The sequence below is a fragment of the Artemia franciscana genome, chromosome 8 (genome assembly GCF_032884065.1).
Source record: "Artemia franciscana chromosome 8, ASM3288406v1, whole genome shotgun sequence".
NCBI lineage: Eukaryota > Metazoa > Arthropoda > Branchiopoda > Anostraca > Artemiidae > Artemia > Artemia franciscana.
The window spans coordinates 23,817,158-23,834,790 of NC_088870.1; the positions used below are offsets into that span (position 1 = coordinate 23,817,158).

The window sequence follows — 17,633 nt, forward strand, 5'->3', positions numbered from 1 at the left end:
GAAAAATCAGAAAAAATGAGGTACTTGTAACTTACGGAAGGGTGATCAGATCTTAATGAAATTTGATATTTAGAAGGACATTGTGCTTCAGAGCTTTTACTTCAAATCACAACCAGATCCGGTGATATTGGGGTGAGTTGGAGAGGGAAACCGGAAATCTTGGAAAACATGAAAATTGAGATATCTTTATCTTACGAGTGGGTGATCGGATCTAAATCAAACTTGATATATAGAAAGATCTATGTCTCAGATTGTCCATTTTCAACTCTAGTCGGATCCAGGGACATAGGGGGTTGGAGGGGGGAAACATAAATCTTGGAAATCGGAAATCTTGGAAAACCTTTAGAGTAGAGAAATCGGGATGAAACTTGGTGGGTAGAATCAGGAAATGCCGTAGATAAATGATTGACGTAACTGGACTGGATCCTCTCTCTTTGGAGGAGTTAGGGGGGGTCCAATGCTTTGGCGATTTCGGTGCTTTTGGACGTTTTGGGACGACGAAAATTAGTAGGCGTGTCAGGGACCTGCACAAATTGACTTGATAAAGTCGTTTTCCCCGATTTGACCATCTAAGGGGCTGAAGGGAGAGGAAAAATTAGAAAAAATGAGGTATTTTTAACTTGCGAGTGGGTGATCAGATCTGAATGAATTTTGATATTTAGAAGTACATCGTGTCTCAGAGCTCTTATTTTAAATCTCGACCGGCATTAAGCCACTGATTTTCCTTTTAAATCAATTTATTGATTCTTAGAATTTTTCTAGAGCTCATGCCCGATGAGCTCTTGGCTCTTCCGACCTCGTCTCAAGTGCCATATGAGCTCTTGGCTCTTGTTAGATTCTGAATTGCTATATTTGAGGGATATTTTAGTTTGTAATAGTTACCCGATTAAATTCATTGATAAAAGAATAAAAAATAGACGCATTAAACACAACAACAGGGTTATTGGGGTTTCACAGTGTACAGAATTAAACATACCAAAAAGGTTCATTTCTTTGCCTTATGTACTTACTTTGGGGGAGATGCTTAATCGAATTTTAGGTAAACATAACATTGATACTTGTTTCCAATCAGTGAGACCATTAGCTAGTTATCTTAATTCTGGGAAGGATTTAACCCGGGTAGATTTAGTTAGTGGGGTGTATAAAATTTTTTGTTCTTGTGGAAAGTTTTATATTGGTAGAACTCACCAACAATTTACTGAAAGATTTATTGAGCATCGCAACTCAATAGAAAAAACCCTACAATTAAGAAACCCTCCTGAAACTTTTGTTTCGACTCTGGCTGAACATACATCCTTTCATCCCGAAAATTTTATACAATTTGATGAGGCTACAGCTATTTCTAATGATAGAGGTTTTTCTTAGTGGGCGAGGGAGACTATAGAAATTAAAAAGACATGTAGTTGCTTATCTTTCAATAAATAGAGACACAGGGAATTTAAATATTGACCCAATTTATGATTGTCTTTTGAAAAATGAACCAATAATCAATAAGGGAATTAAAATTTTACACAATCACCTGGGGACAAGATTACCTACTAGACCAAAAAGAGTTGCTTCAATATTAGCTTACAAGAGGATTATTTCGCAACAGAATAGTTAACTAAGTTTCAATTTTCACAATTTTTCCTCAGTTGCTTTGATGTTCTCATTGAAGTAACTCTAATAGCTTCTTTTCCCTACGTGGATCAGTAGCGACAATTGTATTCATTATGATTGGTGATGGTTTTATTTCTATTTAGTTTAGTGTTTTTTCTTTTTATCTTGTGCTGAGGACGCCTAGTTTGGATACAGGCGAAATATCCGCGTTATTTTAGTCTTTCCTCTCTACTGGCCGCAGTCTCGTTTAAGGTTTTTTTTTTTGGAGTTTTATCTCTCTTTGTTGTTTATTGTCATGTCTGGCCAGTTTGGCTTAAGAACTTTTAAAAACCTTATATGCCTCCAGGGCAGAACTTACAACCCTCGCCTTGAGGGGTGGGATGGGGGTTTGGTTATCATCCTCAAAGACATAATTTCCGGACCTTTCAACTACTTTGAACAAAATGGATATCTCGAAATTTTGAGTGGATGTTTTTGGGGAAATAGATGGCGTCCAATTATTTTCGACTATTAAAAGGGGCACTGGCCCCTTCAATTTCCAAACGAATGAGCCTTTTTCAAAATTTCTTCGACAACCACTGGTCATCTCAAGATTTCTATACGATGCCTTTCGGGGAAATACGAGATGGGGGGGGGGTATCCACTCTCTGATCACTCTGAATCCTAAAAAGGGCCCTAGAACCTCTGATTACCAATCCAATGAGCCCCCTCCGAAGTGAATAAGATTACCCTTTTTATATATACCTGATATGCCCCCAGAGCATAACTTACAACCCTTGCCTTGATGGCTGTGGGGGATTGTCATCCTCAAAGACATAATTTCCGGACCTTTCAACAACGTTGAACAAAATGGGTATCTCAAAATTTTGATTGGATATTTTTAGGGAAATAGTTGGCTTGGGAGTGGGGCTATTTGCTGTTCAATCACTTTTGACTAATAACAAGAGCTAAGAGCTCATATGGCACTTGTGACGAGGTCGGAAGAGCCAAGAGGTCATATGGTATGAGCTCTAGCATAATTCTAAGAATCAATAGATTGCTTTAAAGGAAAATCAGAGGCTTAATGCCGGTCGGGATTTAAAATAAGAGCTCTGAGTCACGAGTCCTTCTAAATATCAAAATTCATTAAGATCCGAAAACACTTGTAAATTAAAAATACCTTTTCTAATTTTTCCTCTCCCTTCAGCCCCCCAGATGGTCGAATCGGGGAAAACAACTTTATCAAGTCAATTTGTGCAGCTCCCTGACACGCCTACCAATTTTCATCGTCCTAGCACGTCCAGAAGCACCAAACTCGCCAAAGCACCGAACCCTGCCACCTAACTCCACCAACGAGAGTGGATCCACTCCGGTTACGTCAATCACGTATCTGCGACATTTATAAGCGTTTTCCAAGAGTTCCGGTTTCCTTTCCAACTTCCCCCAATGTCAAAAGATCTGGTCGAGATTTGAAATAAGAGCTCTGAGACACGAGTTCCTTCTAAATATCAAACTTCATTAAGATCCGGTCACCCGTACTTAAGCTAAAAATACCTCAATTTTCCTGAGTTTTCCAAATTAACAACCCCCAGCTCCCTCAAAGAGAACGGATCCGTACCAATTATGTCAATCTCGTATCTATAACTTGTGCTTATTCTTCCCATCAAGTTTCATCCCGATCTCTCCACCCTGAGGGTTTTCCAAGATTTCCGGTTTCCAATATTTCTGTTTCCCCCCTCCAACCCTCTATGTCCCGGATCTGATTCGAATTGAAAATAGAGCATCTGAGACGTAAGATTCTTCTATATATCAAGTTTCATTTAAGATCCCATCACCCATTCGTAAGATACCTCGATTTTCACGTTTTCGAAGAATTCTGGTTTCCCCCTCCAACTCCCTTCAATGTCACCGGATCTGGTCGAGATTTAAAAATAAGAGTTCTAAAGCACAAGATCCTTCTAGATGTCAAATTTCATTGAGATCTGAGCACCTGTTCGTAGGTTACAAATACCTCATTTTTTCTATTTTTTTTTTAATTACCCCCCCCCCCCCCCGCCTCAACTCCACCAAAGATAGCGGTTATGTCAGTCACCTATCTTGGACTTGTGCTTATTCTTTCCACCAAGTTTCATCCTGATCTCTCCGCTTTAAGCGTTTTCCAAGGTTTCCGGTCCCCCCCCCTAATGACACTGGATCCGGTCAGGATTTAAAATAAGAGATCTGAGTTTCGAGGTCCTTCTAAATATGAAATTTCATTAAGATACGATCACTCTTTCGTGAGTCAAAAATACCTCATTTTTTAGAATTAACTCTCCTCCCCAACTCCCCCAAATAGAGCTGATCCGTTCCGGCTATGTCAATTCCGTATCTAGGACTTGTGCTTATTTTCCCCACAAAGTTCCGTCCCGATCCCTCCACTCTAAGTGTTTTCCAAGATTTTAGGTACCGCCCCCCCAACTTTCCCTTCATCAGATCCAGTCGAGATTTAAAATAAGAGCTCTGAGACACGATATCCTTATAAACATCAAATTTCATTAAGATCCGATCACTCCTTCGTGAGTTAAAAATACCTCATTTTATCCAATTTTTCAGAATTAAACCTCCTCCCCCAACTCCCCCAAAGAGAGCGAATCCGTTCCGGTTATTTCAATCACGTATCTAGGACTTATGATTATTTTTACCGCAAAGTTTCATTCCGATCCCTCAACTCTAAGTGTTTTCCGAGATTTTAAGTTCCCCCCTCAATTCTCCCCAATGTCACCGGATCGATTCGGGATTTAAAATAAGAGCTTTGAGACACGATATTCTTCCAAACTTCAAATTTCATTAAGATCCGATTACTCTTTCGTAAGTTATAAGTACCTCATTTTTTCTGATTTTCAGAATTAACCCCCCCCCCCCCCCATCTCCCCCAAACAGAGCAGATCCGTTCTGGTTATGACAATCACATATCTAGAGCTTTTGCTTATTTTTCCCACCAAGTTTCTTCCCGATCCCTCCATTCTAAGCGTTTCCAAGATTTTACGCTGAATCTGATGGTTTCCTTAAAATTCTATGACTTTTAGGGGATATTTCCCCTATTTCCTAAAATAAGGCAAATTTTATCAGGCTCTTAACTTTTGATGGGTAAGACTGAACTTGATGAAACTTACATGTTTAAAATCAGCATAAAATACGATTCTTTGGATGTAACTATTGGTATCAAAATTCCGTTTTTTAGAGTTTCGGTTACTTATGAGCCGGGTCGCTCCTTACTACAGTTCGTCACCACGAACTGATTGAAATGTGTCACCGTTCGGCATTGCTCTCTCTGAAACTGGGACGTTCGATATATACAGTTTTTCAATAATTTCAAAATTTTCAATCGATGAGACCTCTGCATTCTTAAAGTCAAAACTGTAATTCAGTGCCACAAAACGACAGAAAATGTCACTTTGCTGCAGTACCTCATTGTTGCAGTATCTTATTGGCTACTAAAAAAGGCACTAATACTTTTAGTTTATGTTCAAATAAACCACCTCCCGATTTACTGGGGTCATACTAGCTCGATACTATAAACCCTTAAGAAAAATAAAAATAAACACGTATCCGTGGCCTTCCTTCTCGAAAAAAACCCCCAACAAAACTTCGCATTTTCGTAGATATGAGATTGAAACCTCTACAATAGTGTGCTCTTAATTTGACAGTGTAATTTAACGTCACTACTCCCTTGAGGGGTATCCTGTCACTTTTTCAAAAATCAGGCAACTTTCCCCAGGCTTGTAGCTTTTGATCGTTAACATTAAGAAGCTTGATTGAAGTTTATCCTTTGATCCTTAGTTTTTGAAATTTAATACACTTATGTTTAATGCTTATTTCCCCTCCTAGGTTCTACATAAATCAACATTTGTAAGGGTTGAAATTCCAAAGTTGTTGTTATCCTTTACCCTACATCAGGCGTGCCAATTGAGGGAGGGGGGGCAGTAAGGAGGTGTAATTGTCCCCTGGTTATTTTACTGTGAATAAGTTTGCACTGCATTAGGGCAATAAAGAGAAAACTATAATGTATACATATGCGCATAATATATAATTATTATATAATAAATAATATACATAATATAATATAATATATAATGTATATAATATAATATAATATATTTATATATATGTAATTGTCTCTTATAATTGTATATATATATATATATATATATATATATATATATATATATATATATATATATATATATATATATATATATATATATATATATATATATATATATATATATTGTATATTCTTATAATTATATATATAATTGTCTATATATATATATATATATATATATATATATATATATATATATATATATATATATAATAAGATATATATAATATAATATATAATATACATAATGCATTTTACGCATAATTATAATGCAGTTTCGTACGTGCGGAACTCTTAAAGCAAAAATTTGTCCATGCTTGCAGTTTCCTAATTAAGAATAATGATCTAAATAGTTAAATCAAATCGAATAGCACGAAATAGCAGTTAAAACCATGAAACAACGATTTTCTGTCTACCTTAGCAAATTCACAAGAATGCTGGATTCGCTGTATTTTTTCTATATATTCAGAGACGTTCGAATTTTGCTTTAGTTTAATTATGACTCTCAGAAAGTTTATTTCTTTATCGTTCATCTTGCTGAATATTCATGGCTCCTTCAGCTGTGGCTAAAAAAATAAAGCCATAAAATGCAAAGATATAGACATGTTGGTAGATCTGCTGAGAACTTTTGAAGTGAAATTGATGAAAACCTCAACTGACTGTAAGGAAGAAAAGGTAAAGCTAGCATACTACAAAATTAAATCGATTATTTTAGAGGATGTAAACGCAGGAACTTCAGAAGATCTTGTACATATGCTAGAATTTGAAATGGCTCTAATGAGAGAGAACGAGACAATAGCTATGATAAACTATACAAAATTGACAGCGAAATTAGAGAACTTGAACTTATATACAAGTCAAAAAATATTTTATTTCTTCAAAAACCTGAAAATGTTATGAACATAAAACCCAATGTATATGAACTAAGAAATGTTTTTCTCAGTTGTGAAGAGATAAACCAAATGGAGAAACTTCTAATCGACGGTTCGAAGATATTTTCGGAGAGTCGGACCCCTTATTTCTTCTGACTGTAAGGAAGAAAAGCTAAAGCTAGCATACGACAAAATTAGATCGATTATTTTAGAGGATGTAAACGCACGAACTTCAGAAGATCTTTTACATATGCTACTGTTTGAAATGGCTTTAATGAGAGAGAACAAGACAATAGCTATGATAAACTATGAGCATAGCTATTGTCTCGTTCTCTCTCATTAGAGCCATCGTTCATCTTGCTGAATATTCATGGCTCCTTCAGCTGTGGCTCAAAAGCCATATCATGCAGAGATATAGACGAGTTGACAGTTCTGTGGAGAATGTTTGAAGAAAGATTGATGAGAACACATTCTGACTGTAAGGAAGAAAAGCTAAAGCTAGCATACGACAAAATTAGATCGATTATTTTAGAGGATGTAAACGCACGATCTTCAGAAGATCTTTTACATATGCTACTATTTGAAATGGCTCTAATGAGAGAGAATAAGACAATAGCTATGATAAACTATGATAAACTATACAGAATTGACAGCGAAATTAGAGAACTTGAACTTATATACAAGTCAAAAATATTCTATTTCTTCAAAAACCTGAAAATGCTACATTTTTCGAACTAAGAAGTGTTTCTCTCAGCTGTGAAAACATAAACCAAATGTCTCCATTTGGTTTATTTGTTCATAGCTGAGAGAAACTTCTAATCAAAGGTTCGAAGCAATTTTCGGAGAGTAAAATTACTTGTGAAGACAAAGAAAAGCAGAAATTATTTTTAAGAGCCAAAGATAAATTCTTATTGAATGATAGAGATTTGAATCGAAGTAGCAGATTGGAAAAATACATGGGCAGAATCAGAATGTTACATATTCCAGAGACTTTCCATCAAATGGCAACCTCACTGGAAATTTTAGAAGACCTGCGCCTACACATAAAAATGTATTTGGCACATATAGACAACATAATGTTGAAAGAAATGTGTGCAAACATCAAATATCATTAAGATCCCATCACCCGTTCGTAAGTTAAAAATACTTCAATTTTTCTATTTTTTCTTGAATTAACCGACCCCCCACTCTCCCCAGATGGTCAAATCGCGAAAACGACTATTTTCAATTTAATCTGGTCCGGTCCCTGATACGCCTGCCAAATTTCATCGTCCTAACATACCTGGCGATGAAATTTTGGCTGAAGTGGCAAAACCGGGACAGACAGACTGACCGACAGAATTTGCGATCGCTATATGTTACTTGGTTTAATACCAAGTAACATAAAAACGGTAGTAGCCCTTTCATTAATCGAATGAGTCTTTTTCAAAGTTTCTTCGACAACTCTTTCAGTATGAAGTGTCCTGGTACTAAAATAAAAAATAAAATATTTTGCCTACATCACTCTTTACTTAGACAGCGCTATTGCGCTGGCTATGATTATATGGAAATCGCTAAATTTTAATGGAAGAAACTCAAAATGGGGATAATTTTTTTTTGAAAAATTGAATTTCTCACTTAAATTAAAAAAACGTATCTTTTGTAATATACGTTTCACGTCATGGTCATCAGCATGGTATTTTATTTTGCTTAATAGATGAATTCGAGAGAGGGGATCTGAGGAAAATAGGATATTCCTTGTATGCATAATTCCATGGCAAATGTGGAATGGAAGGCAGTTTTGTTAGATGTGGGTTCAAGTTGTGTGTTTTGCACTGCAACTTTTGCTGCCATTTGGCCTCGAGCCCTCTCTCTGCCAAATTGGCTTTTTATATTGTATTTATGTAGTAATAAACAGAACTTGAACTTGAACTTGATTTCTTATCGAAAATTCACTCTTCTTTATGAAAAGTCAATGAAAATGGCTTTAGAAATTAATAATTTATCACTATTTTTTACTCTCTCGTTTTGCAGTAAATATCGGCTATCTTGCTTTATCTTTATTTCCAAGTAGCTTCAGATCAGTCACAGTTCGTTGATATTGCTCGACCTTCAAGGCATGAGTTTATAGTTTTATTGCAGAGAATTTTAAAATTGAGGGCCTATTTTAATCTTCTTTGTCTTTCTCTGCCGTTTAATTGTCACTCTCTTAGGTCTTGGAACAAAGACTGAATATGCATATGGAAATAAGTTTATACGTTTTGAGAAGGGGAGGGAGGCTATAAATTTCGTCTTAACATGTCACAGATCCACACTTTTTTAGCCATCTTTTGAGGTTTCCATCTTATATATATATAATATATATATATATATATATATATATATATATATATATATATATATATATATATATATATATATATATATATATATATATATATATATATATATATATATATATATATATACTAGCTGTTGGGGTGGCGCTTCGCCCCCCCCCCCAAGCCCCCCCGCGCGCGTAAGTCGTTACGCGCCATATTAGTTACGCGCCATTGTAGTTGTGTCCCTATGTCCCACCTGTGAATATATATATATATATATATATATATATATATATATATATATATATATATATATATATGTTTTTAACTACGTAAAACTTGCGAATATACAACATTCTTTGCTGTCCCATTGTCTGTGCATATAAATAGAATGTCAGGTTTAACGACTCTTGAACATGCAACATATAATGGTCCATGGGAAAACAATCCGTATTCAGATCTATACCTCATGATTCTAATGATTGCCCTTGAGCTTTGTTGATGGTGATTGCTAATCGACGATTCCCTGTGTCGCCATCGTCATTTATATATCCCCCTGAGCCCCCCGGCGTCCCTGTTGTAGTTGTGTCCCTGTGTCCCGGTCGTCATGTCCCGGTGTCCCGGTCGTCATTTGTGTCCCGGTCTGTATATACATTCGTTTTTGAATCGGTCTTTTTTAGGTTTTAGTTTTTTACCTTTTTTTAGTTTTTTTTTCTTTTTTTTAGTTTTGTTTTTCTCCTTTATTTTTCATTTTTTTTCCTTTTTCATTTTATTTTCTTTTTTAGTTTTTTTTAGCTTTTTTAGTTTTTATTAGTTTTAGTTTTTTTTTCTTTTTAGTTTTTTTGTAGTTTTTACCTTTTTTTAGTTTTTAATTTTTTTTTACTTATGTCCTGGTCGTCGTTTATACTCCCTGTGTCCCGGTTGTCATTTGTGTCCCGGTGCTTTGTTGATGGTGATTGCTAATCGAACATTCCTTGTGTCCCGGTCGTCATTTATATTCCCTATGTGCCGGTGTCCCGGTCGTCATTTGTGTCCCGATGTCCCGGTCTGTAATTTCGTCAGTCGAAAACATGACGTCAGTCGACACAGAAACATGACGTCACCTGACAGATCCACAGACAGACAACTTATTTTTATATATATAGATATATATATAAATATATATATATTTTCTTTTTAGTTTTTTTGTAGTTTTTACCTTTTTTAGTTTTTTTCTTTTTTTGTATTAATGCTAAAGCCAAGGTTCAAACCTGGAGCCTCTCGGACCTAGAACCTGAAACATAACGCTTTACCAACTCAGCTACTTCGGCTTGAATACATTCGTTTTGAGCAGCTTCCTCGGGTGTTGCCATTGTAGGTTCTTCAGTCATTTTACAATTAGAAATTTCTCTTTCAACGGTCTTCTTACAATTAAAAATTTGTCTTTGAACGATATTCTTAAATACCTGTGTCCTGGTCGTCATTTATATTCCCTGTGTCCCGGTCGTCATTTGTGTCCCGGTATCCCAGTCTGTAATTTCTCTTTGAGTGTCCTGGTCGTTATTTATATTCCCTCTGTCCCGGTCGTCATTTGTGTCCCGGTCTGTAATTTCTCTTTGAGTGTTTTTTTTCTTTTTAGTATTTTTTAGTTTTTTACATTTTTTTCTTTTTTCAGTTTTCTTTTTCTTCTTTATTTTTCAGCTTCACTATGAAATACATATCGCCGAACCTTTGTTTTTTTAACTAAAATCTGGTAGGCATTGATGACCTTATCTGAGTCAAAATCCCAAACCCAATCATCATCGCTATCATTTTCAGTTTTGATATGTTTTGACTCTCGCTGTCCAGGTGGATCTTCATCTAACTGCGCGGTTTTGCGTTCTTTAGCCTCAAGCCTGTTTCCTTGCTGTTCTTTTGATTCCTCGGCACTCTTTCTTTTCTGACTTTCTCTATCAGCAGCAAATTTTTGGGCATAGACTCTTTGAGCATCTTCATCGGCTTTTGCCATTGTAAGTTCATCAGTCATTTTAAACTTAAACATTAATAGATTTCTACGTGAAAATATATGTCTTAAATATCTTTAATGACGTCACCGTCATAGCAAAAATGACGACAACTAACTTCATGGCGTCAGTCGACACAGAAACATGACGTCACCTGACAGACAGACACACAGACAGACAACTTATTTATTTATATATATATATATATATATATATATATATATATATATATATATATATATATATATATATATATATATATATATATATATATATATTTATATATATATTTATATATATATATATATATATATATATATATATATATATATATATATATATATATATATATATATATATATATATATATATATATATATATATATATATATAGTGATGTCTACGTGTTTTTATCAGATTTAGATTGATTAATTTAGCTTTATTTAAGGAGGTCTATATTTGCAGTTCTCAATCAAACAGTTCATGGTAACGAACTGTAGTAATGAGCGACCCGGCTCAATAGTAACTGAAACTCTAAAAAGCGGGATTTCATAACAATAGTTACATCAAAAGAATCGCATTTTCATGCTGATTTTAAATATATAAGTTTCATTAAGTTTACAATTACCCATCAAAAGTTACGAGCCTGAAAAAATTTGCCTTATTTTAGAAAATAGGGAGAAACACCCCTTAAATTTCATAGAATCTTAACGAAAATCACACCATCAAATTTAGCGTATCAGAGAACCTTACAGTAGAAGTTTCAAGCTCCTATCAACAAAAATACGGAATTTTACATTTTTTGCCACAAGACAGATCACGGATGCGTGTTCATTTGTTTTTTTTTTTCTCCAGGGGTGATCGTATCGACCCAGTGGTCCTAAAATGTCGTGTGGGGGCTCATTCTAACGGAAATTAAAGTTATAGTGCCCTTTTTATGTGACCAAAAAAAGTGGAGGGAACCTAGGCCCCCTCCCACGCTCATTTTTCCCGAAGTCACGGATCAAAATTCTGAGATAGCCATTCTATTAAGCATAGTCGAAAAACCTAATAACTTTGTCTTTGGGGACGACTTTCTCCCCCACAGTCCCCGTGGGAGGGGCTGCAAGTTACAAACTTTGACCGGTGTTTACACATAGTAATGGTTATTGGGAAGTGTACAGAAGCTTTCAGGGGGATTTTTATGGTTGGGGGGAGGGGTTTATACGGGGGGAACTTTCCATGGAGGAATTTGTCATGGTGGAAGAGAATTTCCATAAAGGGGGCGCAGGATTTTTTTTAGCATTTTTTTTTAAAGAGCAATGAAAAAATAAATATAAAAAAGTTTCTTCAACTGAAAGTAAGGAGCAGCATTAAAATCTGGAACGAACAGAAGTTATTACGCACATGATGGGGTTCACCTCCTCCTAATACTTCACTCTTTACGCTAAAGTAATTTTATTGATTTCAACTATTTATTCTCCGGCTTTTGTGATTCAGGGGTCATTCTTAACGAATTGGGACAAAATTTAAGCTTCAGTGTAAAGAGCGAGGTATTGACGAGGGGATGAACCCCTCATCTACGTAATAAAAACATACGAATTTAGAAGTTCGTTACGTAAGTTAGTTCGTAAGTTACGTGTATTTTTACTAATAAAAACGTTTGTAAAATTAAAAGTTTTAGTTGCCTTTTTAAGTAACCAAAAAATTGGAGGGTAATTAGGCCTACTCCCCCGCTCTTTTTTTTCTCAAAATCGTCCGATCAAAACTATGAGAAAGCCATTTAGCCAAAAAAATAAATTAATCTGCAAATTTCCTTTTAATTGTTCATGTACAGAGAGCCAAAGTCAAAACATGCATTAATTCAAAAACGTTCAGAAATTAAATAAAAAAAACAAGCTTTTTTAACTGAAAGTAAGAGGCGACATTAAAACTTAAATTTAACAGAAATTACTCTGTATATGAAAGGGGCTGTTACCTCCTTAACGCCCCGCTCTTTACGTTAAAGTTTCTTATTGTTTTAAAAAGTAGAGCTGAAAGAAAGAGTCGAACTTTAGCGTAAAGAACGAGGCGTTAAGGAGGTAACAGCCCCTTTCATATACGGATTAATTTTTGTTCGTTTTAAGTTTTAATGTCGCTCCTTACTTTCAGTTAAAAAAACTTTTTTTTTTTATTTAATCTAATAAATGAACGTTGTGTATTTCAGGATGAAGCGTTGGCTCCAAATGGAAACACTCCAGTAATGCTTACAAAGGTACGTATCATACCTTTGCCATTCAGTACTTTAATGTGCTAATACCATTGGTTTTAGATTATTTTTTTGAGAACCCAAATAAAACTTCAATTTTCTGACTACCAATAACCACAATATTCTCGTAATCAAAGGAGTCATAATTGAGGGCATCAACATTTTTATGGCTTTTCTCTTTTATTCTTCTTCTTTTCTTTATCCATTGTGAATGCTCTTAATTTGGGTTTTGATGAAAAAAAGGTGTCAGCACCATCAGCAAGATTGACTAAATATTTGGATTTGGTAGCTTTAAAAAAAACTTGCATTCTGACGAAAATATTTTTCACTTACAATCGAAAAGGTTCTCAAAAATGTTTTGTACTTTTTTTTTTCATAGTTTGGTAAAATCTCTGTGAACGGGTCAAGTTGGTTTTGAATTTTCTAATATAATGATTTTTACTTTTTCTATAATTTCACTTATAATTATTATTTTTTTCTATTTTTTGAGTGTTATCTTTTTTATTATTACTATTTTTTGTTACTCCCGAAAAAAATGTTTTAATCTTTTTTTGAAATTGGTAAGACGATTCGGCATGAATGATATCCAACCGGTTGCTTTTTCAAGCATTGTTTAGGCTTTATTGCAGCGTATTCCAGGCTGGGAGGAACGGACTCGTCTAAGTTAAGGCGCAAAAAGAAAATATCAATGAAATTAAAACACACAAAAAATTTTAAGACACTTAAGTGTTGACTATAAATTATTGAAGATGAAACTTAATTATCAAGCAAGTCATGCAAATTTTGTTTTTAGAGACATAATATTAACGCTGGTAATAAATAAAATTAGTGTTCTTTTCAGGTACTTCTCAGCGACGTATCCCCCCACCCCAGAAGATATTTCCCGCTACCAAAAATTTATGATAGTAGATAATTGTTTTGTGATCAAAACATTGTTTTGCATTAACAGATAAATGAAAACAAATTCCTTTAACAGTAACCCTAAAGTTTAAGGAAATTAGATATAAATTTTGTGAGCCCTGTTTTTTAGTCGAACTGAAATACCTTTTTAATATGGCCTCAGATGGTAACCAGATATTACTTTGAAAAATTTTATGTTTGGAATCTGTTCTGCGAAATATGTGATATTTGCAAAATTATATTTTTTATGGCTATAACGCGACTCCTTAATAATATTGTCTGAAAAAATACTGCCCTGCTCTAACTCAATAAAATGTATCTTGTCAGCGTCGGGCACTAATCAATCGGGCACTCTTCAAGCACTAATTAAAAAGAAGACAACCGGTCGGCTGTGATAATTAAAAGGGCGACATACACCATTTTCGCAACTTTTCAGGAGAGCCAATACAAAAAAATGTTCGTCGGCTGTGTTCGCTCTGAAGGATGAGGCTGATGGATATAAATAAATCATATTCCAAACCAACTTTTTATGCTCTTTTTAGCGGTATAAATTAAATTTGTGTATTCCAGGCAAATTCAAAATTATTTGATTTATGGCGCATGTCTCCTTTTTTCTTGACAAAAAAAGTAGACGCATGACAGATTCTTGGTTACAACTCCATAAGATAATCCTCCTCTGTAATTCTGACTTGTAACAAGAACCGATAAAAACAAGAGCTAAGAGCTCGTATGGCACTTGTGACGAGGTCGGAAGAGCCAAGAGTTCATATGGCATGAGCTCTAGTAAAATTCTAAGAATCAATAAATTGCTTTAAAAGGAAAATATTCAGAGGTTACAATACTTCATTTTTTCTAATTTTTCCGAATTACCCCCCCCCCCCAACTCCACCAAAGAGAGCGGATCTGGTCTGGTTATGTCAGTCACGTATCTTGGATTTGTGCTTATTCTTCCCACCAAGTTCCACCTCTTTAAGCGTTTTCCAAGATTTCTGCCCCCCCTCCCCCAGTAACACTGGATCCGGTCGGGATTTAAGATAAAAGATGTGAGTTACGAGGTCCTTCTAAATATGAAATTTCATTAAGATCCGATAACTCCTTTTTAAGTTAAAAATACCTCCTTTTTTCTAATTTTACAGAATTAACCCTCCCCCTCCAACTCCCCTAAAGAGTGCGGATTGGTTCCGGTTATGTCAATCGCGTATCTAGAACTTGTGCTTATTTTCCCAACAAGTTTCATCCCGATCCCTCAACTCTAAGCGTTTTCCAAAATTTTAGGCTCCCCCCTCTAACACCCCCCAATGTCACCGGGCCCGATTGGGATTTAAAATAAGAGCTCTGAGACACTTTACGCCTCCAAACATCACATTTCATTAAGATCCGATCACTCCTTCGTAAGTTAAAAATATTTCATTTTTTCTAATTTTTCCGATTTAACCATCCCCTCACCCCCCCCCCAGATGGTCGAATCGGAGAAACGACAATTTTTAATTTATTCTGGTCTGGTTCCTGATGCGCCTGCTAAGTTTCACCCTCCTAGCCTACCTGGAAGTGCCTAAAGTAGCAAAACTGGGACAGATAGACAGACAGACCGACCGACAGAATTTGCGATCGCTACATGTCTCTTGGTAGATACCAAGTGCCATTTAAAGAGACATGGCCCACACCATTTAGAGGAATATGTCACTTTTTATCTTCGTAACGCTACGAATAGGACAACTCTGACTGCACCATTCGGTTTCTTCTGCTGAATTTACCTGTAACTATTTTTCTATAACTCATTTTCGAACAAAAATGGTATGTGTCGCACTTTGAATTATCACAGCCCGCTATGTTTTCTGGAGGTAGTGTATGTCATACAGATCAACTCCCGTACAAAAAAAAAAATATGAGTGAGGAACTTGAATGCGCTTTTAAAAAAGTAGCAAAAGTTGTCAGATATATTAAATAATAGTCCATTAAAAGTTTGGTTATCATCAAAGCTGTGTGAAGTTGTTAGAAAAACTTTTAGTCGCCTCTGTCACTGGCACTGAACCGTTAAACGTAAATTAAACAAAAATACAGGTAGAGCTACGATTATGATAAGTTTTTCTTAATTTTTCTAGTTTTAGTTTATGCAGCTTAAAGCTTACCACTTATATTTCAAAACTATTTCAACGTGGAGTAATGACGTAAGTATGATTTTTATTGCAACTGATTAAACGAGATAAAACTCCCGCCTTGTTACTAGACACATACGCTAGAATATGCATCATGGATTTCGAAAAATACTTTTTCTGTGTCTTCGTTAAAACACATTAAAATCGTTGCCTCCCTTCATTTCCGTGAATTGGTGACCCTGGAAACTCTAGAAGTTATTAACAGGATAACCTGCCTAGTATACCTACCTAGCTGGGTAACAGACAATCATTGACGTCTCACCCATGCCCATACATCGATTACACACAACATAACATCGCTCTATCATCTCAATGCACAAATAAACCCTTGCAGCAAAACAGGAGGGGAAGGCCAGAGGCTGCTAAAAACTTGTAACTATTTTTGACAAAATGCTCGTGCGTTGTAATTTATATAATTTCAAACGTTGAATTATGTCTTTTTCCGGGAAGTTTTTTGTAATTTGCTCTTTAGCTTGTTTTGCTACCCTTCGAGAGCGCTGACCAGAGTGTTCGCTCCCTTTTGCCCCCCTCCCCCCCTAGATCCTGGTTGTCGAAACCTATTAGCGCAAATTTTATCAGGTATCTGTGTCAATGATGAGATAGCAACACGAGGCTCCTTTTCTACAACCAAATGAACACCGTATTTTGGTTCCATTTCAGCTAATGCAGAAAATCATGTGTGCATAATCAAGATCATTAAAATAATTCGAAAAATGAACTAACTAAGCATCCAATTGTTCAAAAAATAGATTTTCGTTTGCTTCTGTCTTGTCCTGGGCTCATTAATTTAAAGTGGAAACATTTCAAACTTACACCTTTTTTTGAATACTTTTAATTCACTTTTTGAATCAATAGGTGCATTTGTTGTGCTTGTTTTGATTTATTTAAACTATTGATTTGCCAAAAAATTCCCACCAAATTGACAAGTTTAGTAATAGATTTATCGTCCCTAAGCATATTTGCGTCCTCAATGTGATTCTCTTTGAGAAATATTGCATTTTCTTCTTTGAGTTTAAGTACCAACTAAATCACTTTTGCACAAGATAGCCAGCGTACTTCACAATAGTACAAAAGGGAGGTATAAGCAACTCCCATATCTAAAAGCCCGCCGTAATTGGTATTATGGCTAATCTTAACTAACGGATAGTGATTGTCTTGCAAGGAAAGGAGATGCAATAAGATTGCTAAGAAGATGTGGGTGTGACTCTGAAATGTTGTAATAAATCTTTTGGATGATTTAAGCCAATTCGGGATCAGTTCTCCGTAATTTGTATACATACATCTTAAGATATGTACACCTTATGGTTCTTGTTGGGACATTCATAGTGAAGCTTAACCAGACTCTTAAACTTGTGCCTTGAAATCAAGACCAAAGGTTTAAGGCAAATCGGTGAATTTGTAAAATCGCCAACATAAAATGAAGCGCTATTAGAAATAGCCTATATATATATATATATATATATATATATATATA

At 35.3% G+C, this 17,633-nt stretch overlaps 1 protein-coding gene across 7 annotated transcripts in view; it reads left to right on the top strand.

Annotated features, from left to right (window-relative positions):
* Positions 1–17,633, top strand: part of LOC136030165 (sorting nexin-6-like) — a 106,127-nt gene that overhangs the window by 12,661 nt on the left and 75,833 nt on the right. For 5 of the 7 annotated variants that reach the window (XM_065708899.1, XM_065708901.1, XM_065708902.1 and 2 more), the window contains exon 2: positions 13,062–13,109. The exons of the other annotated variants lie outside the window; for them this stretch is intronic. In XM_065708899.1, the coding sequence (XP_065564971.1) occupies positions 13,062–13,109 (48 nt within the window). The remainder of the gene's footprint in view (positions 1–13,061; positions 13,110–17,633) is intronic. 7 annotated transcript variants of the gene reach the window in all.